We start from the raw sequence: 15,131 nt of genomic DNA, 5'->3' as shown, positions 1-15,131 counted from the left end.
CACTTGACTTCAAGTCTCTGCTTGAATGGATGGCATCATCTTAGCATCGTCACTGTGAGTGGCATCTGTTCATATGGAGTACGGTTTGTATTGTCATTCCTCAATAAAGAAGTAGCCTCAGAAAAAGTTTGTGTAGACTAATATAAACTCATGATTCTGAGCACGAAAATCAATGGACCCACAGTATTTTGTCAGGAACCACCCTTTATCTAGTTCATTTACAGTCACGCTAGCCAAGTTATTGATTTTTCAAAGGATGTTTCTGAGAAAATTACATATAAAATAATCCATTCTCATAAGGAAGGAGGAAGGCAAAGAAAAGCATCTGTAAAAAACAGGACTAAAACTGACATTATCAAAAGATACAGAGAAAATGGGACTCCTAACAATTGTGCAAGACCTAGTTGATCATCAAATCTCACCATCAGATAAACAGTTCTTAAAGCTTTCGTCACTGAAAGAGAGGAGAAAATCAAGCTCCACTCTTGCTTCAGATCTGAAAAAATACACTTCCACTGAGAGGAGACAACTCAGTGTTAAGGGTGTAAAAGGCTATGTACCTGTCTAAAATGTGCACTAGTACACTGAAACTGCACATCTATGATGTGGAATAAGGTTTATGGACTGAATCTAAATTTGAAAATGGAATTATGGATTCCAGGACGCATTAAATGCTAAGGATAATATTGTTTTTTTTTTCCTGATATTGAAACATGAATAACTTACATTTAGCAACTGTTTTGAATGACAGTTAATAAATGAAGAGTGCTTTCTGACTTTTGCACTGTATATACAGTGGTGTGAAAAAGTGTTTGCCCCCTTCCTCATTTCCTGTTTTTTTGCATGTTTGTCACACTTAAGTGTTTCGGAACATCAAACCAATTTAAACAATAGTCAAGGACAACACAAGTAAACACAAAATGCAATTTGTAAATGAAGGTGTTTATTATTAAAGGAGAAAAAAAATCCAAACCATCATGGCCCTGTGTGAAAAAGTGATTGCCCCCTAAACCTAATAACTGGTTGGGCCACCCTTAGCAGCAACAACTGCAACCAAGCGTTTGCGATAACTTGCAATGAGTCTTTTACAGCGTTCTGGAGGAATTTTGGCCCACTCATCTTTGCAGAATTGTTCTAATTCAGTTACATTAGAGGGTTTTCGAGCATGAACGGCCTTTTTAAGGTCATACTACAACATCTCAATAGGATTCAGGTCAGGACTTTGGCTAGGCCACTCCAAAGTCTTCATTTTGTTTTTCTTCAGCCATTCAGTGGTGGACTTGCTGGTGTGTTTAGGATCATTGTCCTGCTGCAGAACCCAAGTTCGTTTCAGCTTGAGTTCACGAACAGATGGTCGGACATTCTCCTTCAGGATCTTTTGGTAGACAGCAGAATTCATAGTTCCATTTATCACAGCAAGTCTTCCAGGTCCTGACGCAGCAAAACAGCCCCAGACCATCACACTACCACCACCATATTTTACCGTTGGTATAATGTTCTTTTTCTGAAATGCAGTGTTCCTTTTACGCCAGATGTAATGGGACACACACCTTCCAAAGAGTTCCACTTTTGTCTCATCGGTCCACAGAATATTTTCCCAAAAGTGTTGGGGATCATCAAGATGTGTTTTGGAAAAATTGAGACGAGCTTTAATGTTCTTTTTGCTCAGCAGTGGTTTTCTTCTTGGAACTCTGCCATGCAGGCCATTTTTGCCCAGGCTTTTTCTGATGGTGGAGGCATGAACGCTGACCTTAACTGAGGCAAGTGAGGCCTGCAGTTCTTTGGACGTTGTTGTGGGGTCTTTTGTGACCTCTTGGATGAGTCGTCGCTGCGCTCTTGGGGTAATTTTGGGCGGCCGGCCACTCCTGGGAAGGTTCACCACTGTTCCATGTCTTCTCCATTTGTGGATAATGGCTCTCACTGTGGTTCGCTGGATTCCCAAAGCTTTGGAAATGGCTTTATAACCCTTTCCAGACTGATAGATCTCAATTACTTTCTTTCTCAATTGTTCCTGAATTTCTTTGGATCTCGGCATGATGTGTAGCTTTTAAGGATCTTTTGGTGGACTTTACTGTGTCAGGCAGCTCCTATTTAAGTGATGTCTTGATTGAGAACAGGTGTGGCAATAATCAGGCCTGGGTGTGGCTAGAGGAATTGAACTCAGGTGTTAAAAACCACAGTTATAGTATGTTTTAACGAGGGGGGCAATCACTTTTTCACACAGGGCCATGATGGTTTGGATTTTTTTTTCTCCTTTAATAATAAACACCTTCATTTACAAATTGCATTTTGTGTTTACTTGTGTTGTCCTTGACTATTGTTTAAATTGGTTTGATGTTCCGAAACACTTAAGTGTGACAAACATGCAAAAAAACAGGAAATGAGGAAGGGGGCAAACACTTTTTCACACCACTGTATATAACAGGGGCTCTCCAAGAGAAAAATCAGCCCAGACTTATTGATATATGACATTTCAATCCAGGTAATCTTGGCATATATGTATATATGTATATGTATATATGTATATTATAGGTTATATCATGAAAGTGTGTTGAGCCACGAGTCCCATAAGCCAAATTCTAGTTTTAGGCAATGTATTCATTTGTGTAGTGCAAAGGGCCATTTTAATCTATACCTAAAGCTATAAAAGGGTCAGTATTGTTCATCCAGTAAACACACAAGTCATTAGTCTTCAGTACTAATTTGCCAATATTTGCAGTGTTCATAAGACACATGTTCAGACAGATGGTGCTACAATGCGTGATTCAGTTCGCACAAGCAGAGCACTTCAGGTGTCCCAAACGGCACTAAAACGATGTTACTTTTTTGGCATACATTTTCAGATACAATCATTTTTATGTGTAAAAGTGCAAAAGCTGAAAAAAGTGTAGGGGGGTGGTGCCGGAGAGGCGGCTCACTTGGGCAAGGGGAGGAGGGGGGCATTCCTGTGCCCGACCAGTACAAACACAGAGCAGGTCAAAGGCACTGCAGAAAGCGGAGCCTAGTTCCCCCAAATACCGAGCTAAAGTTAGTGTGCAGCTCCATTTGAGATTACCACGATAAGGACACATGCGCACACAAATGGAGCTGCCCTCCGGCAATTTTAAAAATAGAAAAGACAGAACATAATCATGATTTGGCAAGGTATATTATGAGCGAGAGAGAGAGAGAGAGAGAGAGAGAGAGAGAATGATAGAGAGAGAGAGAGAGAGAGAGAGAGAGCATATTTGTGGTTTATGCTGTCTGAGGTTTCACATTATGCACTTTATTGCCCTTGTGTTTTGCAAATTGAGTTTCATGCTTTGTTTCATATTTCGCCACAGCTGAACTATATATGTTTATTTCACTGCTTGCTTTGTCTCACCAATAATGAAGACTGAGATCTGTATTAAATATACTTTTTCCACAATTTATTGCAATTACTATTTATTAAAAAGGCATATTTATATATACACACACTGATCAATTGCTTTGGAGTAGCAGAATCCCACCTCCTCACAGTGGATAAGTGTAGAAACTGCACCATTAAAACAAGGAATTAACCACAGCATTTACTCAATGTGCAACCATCTCACTTTGATCGTGTTCACACAGACAGTTCCAAAAAGTGATTCACACACAATCACCCAACCTAACAAGTGGTCCTAAGTTCATGGGTAAAACAGCGACATTGGCAAAAACAAAAAGCTCTCCAAAACACATACAACAAATCTTCAAAAAACAGAGGTAGGAACAGGCAGTTACCCGTTTCAGAAGCTGTGAAGACCAATACCCATCATGCACTGCTGTGTTAAGTACAGAATCATGAATGCTTCAGTCCTGATAGCATAGCCTACCAACTTCTGCAAAGTCATAAGACGATTAGGATGATAAGTGTTTATGTGAACATGTATCTTCTGTTGTTTTACTGTATATACTATAAAAGTATAGCAACAGAAAACAATGCATGGAAAGACGTCGGCAGTGACTAAGTGGTTTGGTCATACAGTGCTTTTTTCCATTTAGATTTCCTCCAACAGACTGTTGGAAAGATAAGACAACTGACACTGTTAATAAACATGGAACATACAAATTTTTACATCATAAAAAAATAATAATAATAACAATAATAAGGCATAAGGAATAAATATTCTTATCAAAAAAATTAATATGTATACATTCAGTTTAAATAAATACTCATGGATGCTTTATGTAAATATAAACATATTCATAATCCTTTCAGAAAAAAAATAGATTTTCTTTTTCTTTTTTTTTTCCTTTTTTTTTTTTTTGGTGGATTTAGTGAACTAGTATTCACCAATTAAAAAACAGTGTACCTGAATCAAAGAACACCATGTAGGCTACAATAAATAAATAAAAAGTATAAAAAGAAATCAGTGGCATTATGTTAATGTTCTGCATATGCATGTGAGGAAATGTAGTCCATCAGGCGAGAGCGAGTTCCTCAGGGCCCTCATGTAAGTATGTATGTGTGTGTGATGAGTGATTGAATTCCTAGGGGCATTCGCTATCCACGGGCAGCTCGCTTGATCCCAGGATCTTTTTTCCGTTCCATGGTGACACACACCAGCACTTCCCCCTCTGACCATCCAGAGTCGATTCGCACTACAAAGGGACAAAGGAAGTGAGGTTATATAGGCCTTCAGTTACATACGTACACAGTCTTGATGTACACTGCACTAAGCACTGACAAGCATTGACATCAGCCTAGAGTAACTAGCCAATAGCAAACAAGAACTATGTTCTCCGTTCAAATGTGTACATCATTTCCGCATGGATAAAAAACAATATGTTGACATATTTTATTACCGTGGAAGTGATGCAGGCATTTGAGTCAACTAAAGTTAATTCATCAGTGTCCAGTTTACCCTTTACAGGGTGTTGAACACTCGCATCTTTTTCCCACACTATGCTGTTTGCTTACCTGTTTGGCTTTGTATAAGCCGTGCTTATCACAGTTGGGCAGGTAGAATCTGGTCAGTTTCTCTTCCAGCTTCTGTTGGGATTTAGCAATCTTATCAAGTGCTCTTTGCAGCTCCACATGGCAGGGACCCTAGAAAAAGAAAATGAAAAAAACATTAGATGATCCCTGTGAATTGTTTTACTGCACAGAGTCAGACGAGGCCTGCTATCATTACCATCATTATAGGGAACCTATGAAGAGCCTGGCTGGGTGCACTGCAATCTGGATTGCATGTAAACTAACGTGACCTACAAACTCTGTCCGCCTATGTCTGTGTCATGCATTGCTTAAGCATCACACATGAATCAAGAAGGTCAACTAAGCCCCTGTAAGACATTACAGGTCTTACATCCCTGACTCGCTGTTAGGTGAAGGCAAAAAAGTGCTCTCTTGCCCTCTAGTGGTTTGAAATGCTACCCACAGGAAATAATAGACGCCTCTGGTTTAGTTTAGCCCACATTAACGTCTTAAAATAGACCGGTTTTGTCGCGTTTGTGTGAACTCCGCCCACCTGCTCCACAAGTTTCCTGCGGAAAGCATTCACTTTGGACTTCATGCTCTCCTGAGCGCCGGACACCAGCCGTGGGTCCAGGGGTTTCCCGTGAGGGGACACGAAGAGAGTCGAGGCGGGTTCAGGCTCGAGCTCGGACACATCTGAAAGACAAGAGCGCAGAGTTTACATGTAAGCTCCCACGAACCAGCCGCATTCACATTTGTGCTAGATATGTACTAGATTCAAACATGTACATCATTCCCACTGGGATACGATCTGCCATAGGAACACACTGAGTGCTAAAAGTGAGCGAATGTGTGGATGCACCATTCGGGAATGATGTGGGAATGCTGCACTCATTTGAATCAAGTCAATTCAACGCATCGCTTCCTATGGACACAGCAAACCAACCGCTGATGAAATCTCGCACAAGATTACAGCGCGCGGGCTACGTCACGCGCACACCCACAGCGTCCCCTTTCGTATAATATAAAAATGAAAGAAATACGTGCAACAGAAAACGTCAACGAAACTCGTGTGTGTGTGTGTCCGTGCGTGTGTGTGTGTGTATGTGTGTGCGCGCGCCCTCGCGTACCTGGCGTTCTCTGACTCTGCTCGTGCTCGTACTCGCCGGGATCGGAGCACACGGCCTGGCCCCTCGTGAGCGCGTGCAGCGGTCGCGGCTCTCCGGGCCTGGGCAGGCAGCGCAGCCCCGAGCCGCACGGCGCGGTGTGGATGCCGCACGAGTCCCCGCGGCCGAGCGCGCACGCCATGCAACAGCCGCAGCCCGGCTCGCGCAGCACCTCCTTGCAGCTCGCGTCCACCGGCCGACACTCATCCAGGCGCTCCTGGGTGCACGGTGCGCAGCGGATGGGCTCCTGTGCCGCGAGCGGGGAAGCGCGCAGCCCCGGCGACAACACGAGCGCACCCAGGGCCGCCACGCACAGGAAGAACTTGACGGGTGCTCCGGTCATTCCAGAAAAGAGGACAGTGGCGAGGAATAGATATAAATAGCTCTATAAATAAATAAATAAGAGCGAGCTGAGTGTGGAGCGCAGCGCGGCTCGCCTTGCGTTGTCCGGTGAGAGCAACTAACTGCCGCTCTGTCACGCGCCTGCTGTATTTATAGGCGCGCGCAGCAGCCGGCGCGTTAATGTTTGACTGCGCGGCGGGATGAATGATTTCCGAAAAGAAGGAGTGGGGGATCCCGCTCGGCGCTGATTGGAGAGCAGAGCGTGCTCATTTTAATACGACACGCAAAAAAAACACACACACGTCGGAACACAGAGTGCCGGACATCAGCGCGAGGTTGACGCCGGTTATGATCTCAGGGGTAAGAGAGCGCGCAAAATCCTCTCCCACCACGAGCTGCTCTCCAATGACGCTGTGAATATAGTTCAGATACACAGCAGTAGACCCGCATACACAGCAGTATACCTGTATATCCAGCAGTACACCTCTTTACAGTAAACCTGTATACACAGCAGTAGACCTGTATACACAGCAGTAGACCCGTATACACAGCAGTAGACCCGTATACACAGCAGTAGACCTGTATACACAGCAGAAGACCTGAATGCCCAGCAGTACACCTCTTTACAGTAAACCTGTATACACAGCAGTAGACCTGTATACACAGCAGTAGACCTGTTTACACTGCAGTAGACCTGTTTACACAGCAGTAGACCCGTATACACAGCTGTAGACCTGTATGCCCAGCAGTACACCTCTTTACCCAGCAGCAGACCTGTATACACAGCAGTAGACCTGTATACACAGCAGTAGACCCGTATACACAGCAGTAGACCTGTATACACAGCAGTAGACCCGTATACACAGCAGTAGACCTGTATACACAGCAGTAGACCCGTATACACAGCAGTAGACCTGTATACACAGCAGTAGACCCGTATACACAGCAGTAGACCCGTATACACAGCAGTAGACCTGTATACACAGCAGAAGACCTGTATGCCCAGCAGTACACCTCTTTACAGTAAACCTGTATACACAGCAGTAGACCTGTATACCCAGCAGTAGACCTGTTTACCCAGCAGTAACCCTTTATACACAGCAGTAGACCCGTATACACAGCAGTAGACCCGTATACACAGCAGTAGACCTGTATACACAGCAGAAGACCTGAATGCCCAGCAGTACACCTCTTTACAGTAAACCTGTATACACAGCAGTAGACCTGTATACACAGCAGTAGACCTGTTTACACAGCAGTAGACCTGTTTACACTGCAGTAGACCTGTTTACACAGCAGTAGACCCGTATACACAGCTGTAGACCTGTATGCCCAGCAGTACACCTCTTTACCCAGCAGCAGACCTGTATACACAGCAGTAGACCTGTATACACAGCAGTAGACCCGTATACACAGCAGTAGACCTGTATACACAGCAGTAGACCCGTATACACAGCAGTAGACCTGTATACACAGCAGTAGACCCGTATACACAGCAGTAGACCTGTATACACAGCAGTAGACCCGTATACACAGCAGTAGACCCGTATACACAGCAGTAGACCTGTATACACAGCAGAAGACCTGTATGCCCAGCAGTACACCTCTTTACAGTAAACCTGTATACACAGCAGTAGACCTGTATACCCAGCAGTAGACCTGTTTACCCAGCAGTAACCCTTTATACACAGCAGTAGACCTGTATACCCAGCAGTAAACCTGTATACACAGCAGTAGACCTGTATACACAGCAGTAGACCCATATAAACAGCAGTAGACCCGTATACACAGCAGTAGACCCGTATACACAGCAGTAGACCCGTATACACAGCTGTAGACCTGCATATCCAGCAGTATACCTGTATACACAGCAGTAGACCTGTATATCCAGCAGTATACCTGTATACACAGTAGTAGACCCGTATACACAGCAGTAGACCTGTATACACAGCAGTAGACCTGTATACCCAGCAGTAGACCTGTTTACCCAGCAATAAACATGTATACACAGCAGTAGACCTGTATACACAGCAGTAGACCTGTATCCAGCAGTAGACCTGTATACACAGCAGTAGACCTGTATCCAGCAGTAGACCTGTATACCCAGCAGTAGACCTGTTTACCCAGCAGTAAACCTGTTTACCCAGCAGTAAACCTGTATACACAGCAGTAGACCTGTATACACAGCAGTAGACCTGTTTACCCAGCAGCAGACCTGTACACACAGCAGTAGACCTGTATACACAGCAGTAGACCTGTTTACTCAGCAGTACACCTGTAGACACAATGGTAGACCTGTATACACAGCAGTAGACCTGTATATCCAGCAGTAGACCTGTTTACCCAGCAGTAGACCTGTATAGACAGCAGTAGACCTGTTTACCCAGCAGTACACCTGTAGACACAATGGTAGACCTGTATACACAGCAGTAGACCTGTCTATCCAGCAATAGACCTGTGTACCCAGCAGTAGACCTGTTTACCCAGCAGTAGACCTGTATACCCAGCAGTAAACCTGTATAGACAGCAGTAGACCTGTATACCCAGCATTAAGCCTGTATACCCAGCAGTAGACCTGTTTACCCAGCAGTAGACCTGTAGACACAAAGGTAGACCTGTATACCCAGCAGTAAACCTGTATAGACAGCAGTAGACCTGTATACCCAGCATTAAGCCTGTATACCCAGCAGTAAACCTGTAGACACAATGGTAGACCTGTATACACAGCAGTAGACCTGTCTATCCAGCAGCAGACCTGTTTACCCAACAGTAGAGCTATATACCCAGCAGTAAACCTGTATGCACACATTGCTGGACATATTCCCAACATATTTATTCATATGTCAGTGTGGATCAGCCATGTGTTTCAGTGCTGTTACTGGTGTTGCTCGATGCTCAAGATTTACTCTGAACTCCGCTTGTCTGCTATTGTAGCTGAAAGGTGACACTTTTTGTTAATTGCGGTGCTCCTGCTGCTTTGGTTGTAAATCCACTTTACACTCAAAAGTGTAAACCTGACTTTCAGGGTTCTTTAGTAACAAGTAGTTACTAAAGTAGTTTAGTAAGGCAACAGTTCTATTTGGAACCATAAGTTATATATAGAACCGTTTGTGTGCTTCTTTATATGGTGAAACGGTTCGTCAGACTGACGGAGAGTGTGTTGTATATGGTAGCACCAAATGGGTTCTGCTGTTGTTATGATGTCATGCCTGTAACAATAGCAGAACAACAAGAACCCATTTTGGTGCTGTTTAGAACCGTTTTCGAAAAGGATCTATGTAGAACATGTACAGTACATTCTCCATCAATCTGAAGGCCCATTTCACTATACGGAGAACCATTTAAGCATGCAAATGGCTATATAACTCATGGCTCCAAACAGAACACATTCCCATTACTAAAGAACCACTGAAGAACCATCTTTGTAAAGAGTGTAAAGCAGTCTGAAGTCATGTGAATGAGCAGTTCTGTAAACGTGGTTCTAAATTCCACTCTTATACACTTCACATGCTTCATCAAGGGTTCTTTACTAAAGAACCATTGAAGAAACATCTCAGTGGAATTAGGAGCCACGTTTACAGAAGTGCTCACTTATATCAGTTCAGCCTGTTTTGTGAAAGCCTCTGTTCACTATAGGCGGCCCTCAATGGAATAAATGGTGTTTTGAGTTCAAACGTGTCGGATGTGTCAGGTGGTTGCAGATGAAGAAAACGTTACATCGGCACGAGCGGAGCTTTTCAGTGTGTTTAGTATTGGCACGAATTATGCAGACCAAACACGTTTCATTCATCTGCAACCACTTGACGCATTTGCATCATGCGCATGACGCAAAGGAGCCACGCGGTTACGCAGTAATACAATGTAAACGTCCAGTGAATCAGATCACTGTGCGTGCGAATGCAGTGCGCTGTTCGGCGCTGGGTGCCTGGCTGTAGGTTCAGTGGGGGGAAGTGAAAGTGATCACCGCGAGTTTATGTGCCGTCTATATTTAGCATCCGTGTTCATTAAAGATTATCTGCGGAGCGGCCTTCGTCTGCAGCCCCGCTGAGCTGACCGCTGCGTTCTGTTGTCTTTCTTTTTCCATTACTGAGGCGCGAACTGTTGATCGTCTATCCTGGGACACGCTGAACAATGGCCTTCATTCACTAAAATGTTTTCCCCCCTTTTTTGGAAAAACTCTTATACAACCCCCTCTCATTCACCTCTCTCTCTCTCTCTCCTCTCTCTCTCTCTGCCTGGCCTGACGCCTCAGCTTTTGTCTTGGTCTCCCGTAATGAAGCCCGGCATCCGTAAGCGCGAGCGCGCGCGCGCTCCTGTGGCACCGTGCCCTGGCGCTGGGGTACGTGACCCTGGGCGCGGACGAACGGAGTGGAGGACAGAGGGAGGGATGGAGGAGATGGATACTGCTTTTGGAAGATCTATTGTAATTGCCCTATTCTGCAAGGGGGAGAGAGAGGGGGAAGGGGGTGGAGAGGTAATAATAGCCGCGCGACATGACGGCTCACACGTATCCTCCACTTCGCGCGCGCACAGCCCAGCCTCCTTTTCTCTTTTCGCGGGCGCGCGCACGCGGCCTTTTGTCCTGTCTCGTTTGGCCGTGAAGAACGACGCAGCGGTTGCTGTAATAAAGCTTCGGAAGGCGTTTAAACAGTCAAGGGGCCCTCGCAGTTCCCCTCGGACATATTCAGGGTGATTCCAGTACTTAGGCAGTGACTAGAAGGGAGCGTGAGACCGCACAGGGAGTAGTGGACAAAGGAAGTTTGCCCATCAGTCACTCTCCTGAAACTGTGTGTTTGATTATGGGGCTGAAGGTATTCATCAGCTTAACCCCAGCTCGGGCTCAAGTGTGTAGGGATATTACTGCGCTGCTGAGGGACCCAGTGGAGTGGAATGCAGCTCCAGAGTGTTGGTTTGCTTCGGCGCCAGGGTGCGCAAGCGTTGGCACGTGACGGACGTGGATGCTCGCTGGGCGCCCTGTGCGAGACAGGATGAAGCAACCAGTGTCTCACACTTTGTGCTGAAACAAGCAGCGCTGAGTGGATTCAGACGTGTCAGTCGCTTGCATATGAGTAACATTTACACCGACTGTGACATCAACATCATTACTGCCCAAAGAAGAAAAACGAAAGACATCAAATGTGTTGAGGTCGCGCATCTTATTCACTTACAGCCGTTGAATACACGTAAATCATGTGAATTCCAAGCACTGTTATCAAAGGGAAATTCCTCCGATTTTTCAAAGCTTTAGAAATTCCGCTGTTGAGTTGTAAACGCAAGTCATCCAGAGTGGTTTGCTGTAAAATGGTTCATTGTTGTGAAACTTGCACAGTCAGAGCTGGTCACAGTGGTGGTGATGGGAACCAGGGGTTGCTACACCATAAATATAGTCTCTGTTACTGAAAGTGACCAGTAAACCTGTGTTGTGTACCGGTAAACCTGTATTGGTGATAATGGTACACAAGTCATACATCTGGAAAAAATGTTTTTTGGGGAGGGGGGTAGCCTACATCATAGCCCAGAAGGTTGTTGCTAAATGTCCATAAAACCTTGTCTCAGACATCAGGCTGAGTACCTGTAGGTGCACTCTTGAAAAAGATGGTTCGTTAATGGTGCTTTAGTAAAGAAAACTGTAATGCTCTATGAGGAACCATTAACATTTGCATGACTAAAGGGTTCTTTGCATCATTAAAAGGGTTCTTCAGAATGTGTTGTAGATGGTTCCATATAAAACCTTTCAGAAGAGTGTTCTGTATAGCACCCAAAAGGGATCTTCTATTGTTTCAATGTCAAGCTTGTAACAACAGAAGAACCTTTTTGAAAAAGGTTCGATATAGAAGCAACTACAGCACATTCTCCATTGATTAATTAAGGGATTAAGAACCCATTCATAATGCAAAGAAGCCTTTAATCTTGGAAATAGTTCTTTGAGTGTTCGTGGTTATTTATAGAACCTTTTTGTTTTACTAAAGAACCCCTGAAGAACTTTCTTTTTTAAGAGTGTATTTCTTGTAATAGCTTTCTCTGAGATAACTTTTAGTGGCATTAAAGCCTTCAGATGTCTGGTTCCTATCACCACCGCTGCGAGAATGACACAAGTTTCTCTGGAACAGAGCATTCGACATCAAATTATTCTGAATAATTTTACATTTGAATAATTTCCTTGTATGCATAGTATAAAAATCTGTGTAATTACACTTTTAGTGCACTGTGGCTGCTCTATGATGGTCCATTTAATTGCAAACATTACTTTATTGTCAGTTACAGTTACAGCATATCTCTGAAGGTTTTTGTTAATCTAAAATCACTGAGTTGTGTAGTAGCAAGCCAAGGGTATTGCAATGTGCTTAGAATTTGCATGACACAAGTGTGTCAATGGGTTACACATGAATTAAACATGTCACACTTGGTGTCTTTCAGTTTACTTTATTCTGACAAGAGCTGTGTTGACTTAACCCCTTAAATGGCCAGGACCCACCAGCCAGCCCACGTTTTTATTACACATTTCCGTAACCTAAGAATAGCTCAGCCAGTTTGCACTGAAGTTCCCGTAGTTACTGAATAATAAGCTAGTGATTTTATCTATGTGATGTGTTTTTAAATTGTTAAGAGGAAAACTTTGTGAATGTGATTTCCTTATAAAACTATCACTTAAACTCTACCGTGTCCACATCAAACAATTAAAGCTGGCTCTGCTGCTGGTGGTGCTTCTGTAGACCACAATGATGGAAATACCAATCCAGCCAATCCATGCCCTTATTTGACTGACATGCCACACAGTATGAAAGTGTCAGGAGTGTTTGTGTATATCTGAGTTTATTGCTGCTGATGTTGGATGTGATCACTAAAACAAATTATTTGCAACACATTTCCAAGGCTGCACTATAAAATGTCCTTGAGAGTTCAGAATCCATCTGCTGTATTTAATTACTGTATGAACATGTAGATCAGTGTATTCATTTAACACATGCCCTACTAATCAATTAGCACTCAGTCTCAGTCCAGTATGCATCCTTTACTGTCAAAATGATCATATTATCTGCAAATTACTACATAAGTTATGTGATTCCTGCAAAAAGCATACATGCAAAAAAATAAAGATATACATAAATTGTTCTCAGCAGCCTGATCTAATAATCTGTCCCTTATCACAGACAGACACACCACTTGCATTTTGCCCTGCTGTGTGGCAGAGCTGTTCTGTTGTAAACATAGTGCTGTCAGTGTCTAGCTAGTGTTTTAATCTTGTAAAATGGGTCAGGGACAGAGCGTGCAGTTGTTACATTTATACTGCACTAAAGTATATCTAAATCTTTGCTGGTTTGCAATCATTTAGAGACTAACCAGATTCATAACTAAGATCAAAAGTTTAGTGAGGTCTGATTTGCAAAAAAGTGACCTACATCACACAGTCACAAAAATAATCACTGAACACAAAGAACTAAACTCAGTTTCTCATTTCATTTTTTAACCAAATCATTGCTTTTTTTTACCCGCCCATACTTGTTGTGGATCTTTTCCTTTCCAATCCCTCTAGTCTTCCATAAACTGCTATTACTATTCCATAAACTCTAGTTACCCTGTTTAGTTTATCTAATTAACCATTTACCTGTTCATTTTCAGCTGGAAGTACATGCTGAAGCCTACATTCTCAGGAAAAAAGGTTCCAAACTGTCCTTGGGGTGGCACCCTCAAGGTTATCTTCAGAATCTTTAGTCATGGAACATAATTAAGCCATATTTCATTTAAATTGTATGTTTTAAGGGATATTGACTCATAAACAATGTCTTAACTCCAGGCTTTTTATCTTACTGTTCTGTTTTCAAATGTTTAACTTGTTTAAGTAAGTTAAAACTTACTGTAAAAAACTTATTTAAGGTATGTTGTTGGATCTGAAGGTCATTGTTGTACCACTGAGAGTCCATTTACATTGTTTGTACACTGATGAATGAAAATTGTGCTTTGATGAAGGCACAGTACCTTTTTTTCTGGCAGTGTACACATACTAAATTAATTAAGGGTTACATTGATGTTATTTAATTCAACTCTCCCTGTCTCTATGTTTCTGTGCTTGTCTCTTCTACTCTCTTCTGTCTCTGTCCTCACAGATTAAGCTTACATTAAAAATACTTCATAGAATTCTGTTTCTACCAAACCGCAGCTAACAGGAAGGAGACAACTCATACAGTTAGCCAGACATAGTATAGCCACAGGTACCTGCTGATTTCTGGGTTAGTGAGCTTTGTTGACTATCATTCATTTCTTAATTTCTTATCTCTCTAATAGTGCCAACTACAGAGCCTGTAACCTACAGTCTCCATCTGAAGAACGCTTTCACGATGCAAAAGGTCTTCAAAGGTTCTTGGGCAGTCATAGGCTGGAGGTTAGGGAACTGGTCTTGCGACCGGAGCAGACAGTACATGATTGAGGTATCCTTGAGTAAGCCCTGCTTCCTGGGCGCTACGGATAGGGCTTCCCAGCACTCCGGGCAAGTGTGCTCACTGCCCCCTAGTGTGTGTCTTCACTAGTGTGTATGTGGTGTTTCACTGCACAGATGGGTTACACTGTGGAAGTAAAATTTCCCTTTGTGGTATTAATAAGGGTCACTTAATCTTAATCTTTGCATGTTCATATTCTATATACTAAATTAATGAATAGTTACATTGATTTTATTTAATTCAACTCTCCCTGTCTCTGTGTTTCTG

At 43.2% G+C, this 15,131-nt stretch overlaps 1 protein-coding gene across 1 annotated transcript; it reads right to left on the bottom strand.

Moving 5' to 3' along the window:
- Nucleotides 1-3,388: 3,388 nt before the first annotated feature.
- Nucleotides 3,389-6,564, bottom strand: igfbp1a (insulin-like growth factor binding protein 1a). Its single transcript, XM_017689151.2, has 4 exons — nucleotides 6,052-6,564; nucleotides 5,475-5,617; nucleotides 4,925-5,053; nucleotides 3,389-4,605 (listed from the first exon to the last, which is right to left on the bottom strand). The coding sequence occupies exons 1-4, from the start codon at nucleotides 6,428-6,430 to the stop codon at nucleotides 4,495-4,497; spliced, it is 762 nt and encodes a 253-aa protein (XP_017544640.1). The 5' UTR covers nucleotides 6,431-6,564; the 3' UTR covers nucleotides 3,389-4,494.
- Nucleotides 6,565-15,131: the final 8,567 nt, after the last annotated feature.

The sequence above is a fragment of the Pygocentrus nattereri genome, chromosome 4 (genome assembly GCF_015220715.1).
Source record: "Pygocentrus nattereri isolate fPygNat1 chromosome 4, fPygNat1.pri, whole genome shotgun sequence".
NCBI classification, from domain to species: Eukaryota; Metazoa; Chordata; class Actinopteri; order Characiformes; family Serrasalmidae; genus Pygocentrus; species Pygocentrus nattereri.
This window is presented reverse-complemented; position numbering and strand designations above follow the sequence as displayed.

Excerpts from the sequence above, each read along its gene's own strand:
- igfbp1a (XM_017689151.2), bottom strand. The coding sequence starts at position 6,430 with ATGACCGGAGCACCCGTCAAGTTCTTCCTGTGCGTGGCGGCCCTGGGT. Across the intron at positions 5,618-6,051 it reads GCAGAGTCAGAGAACGCCAG|ATGTGTCCGAGCTCGAGCCT; the intron begins GTACGCGAGGGC and ends CTTGTCTTTCAG. Across the intron at positions 4,606-4,924 it reads GCTTATACAAAGCCAAACAG|TGCGAATCGACTCTGGATGG; the intron begins GTAAGCAAACAG and ends GTCCCTTTGTAG.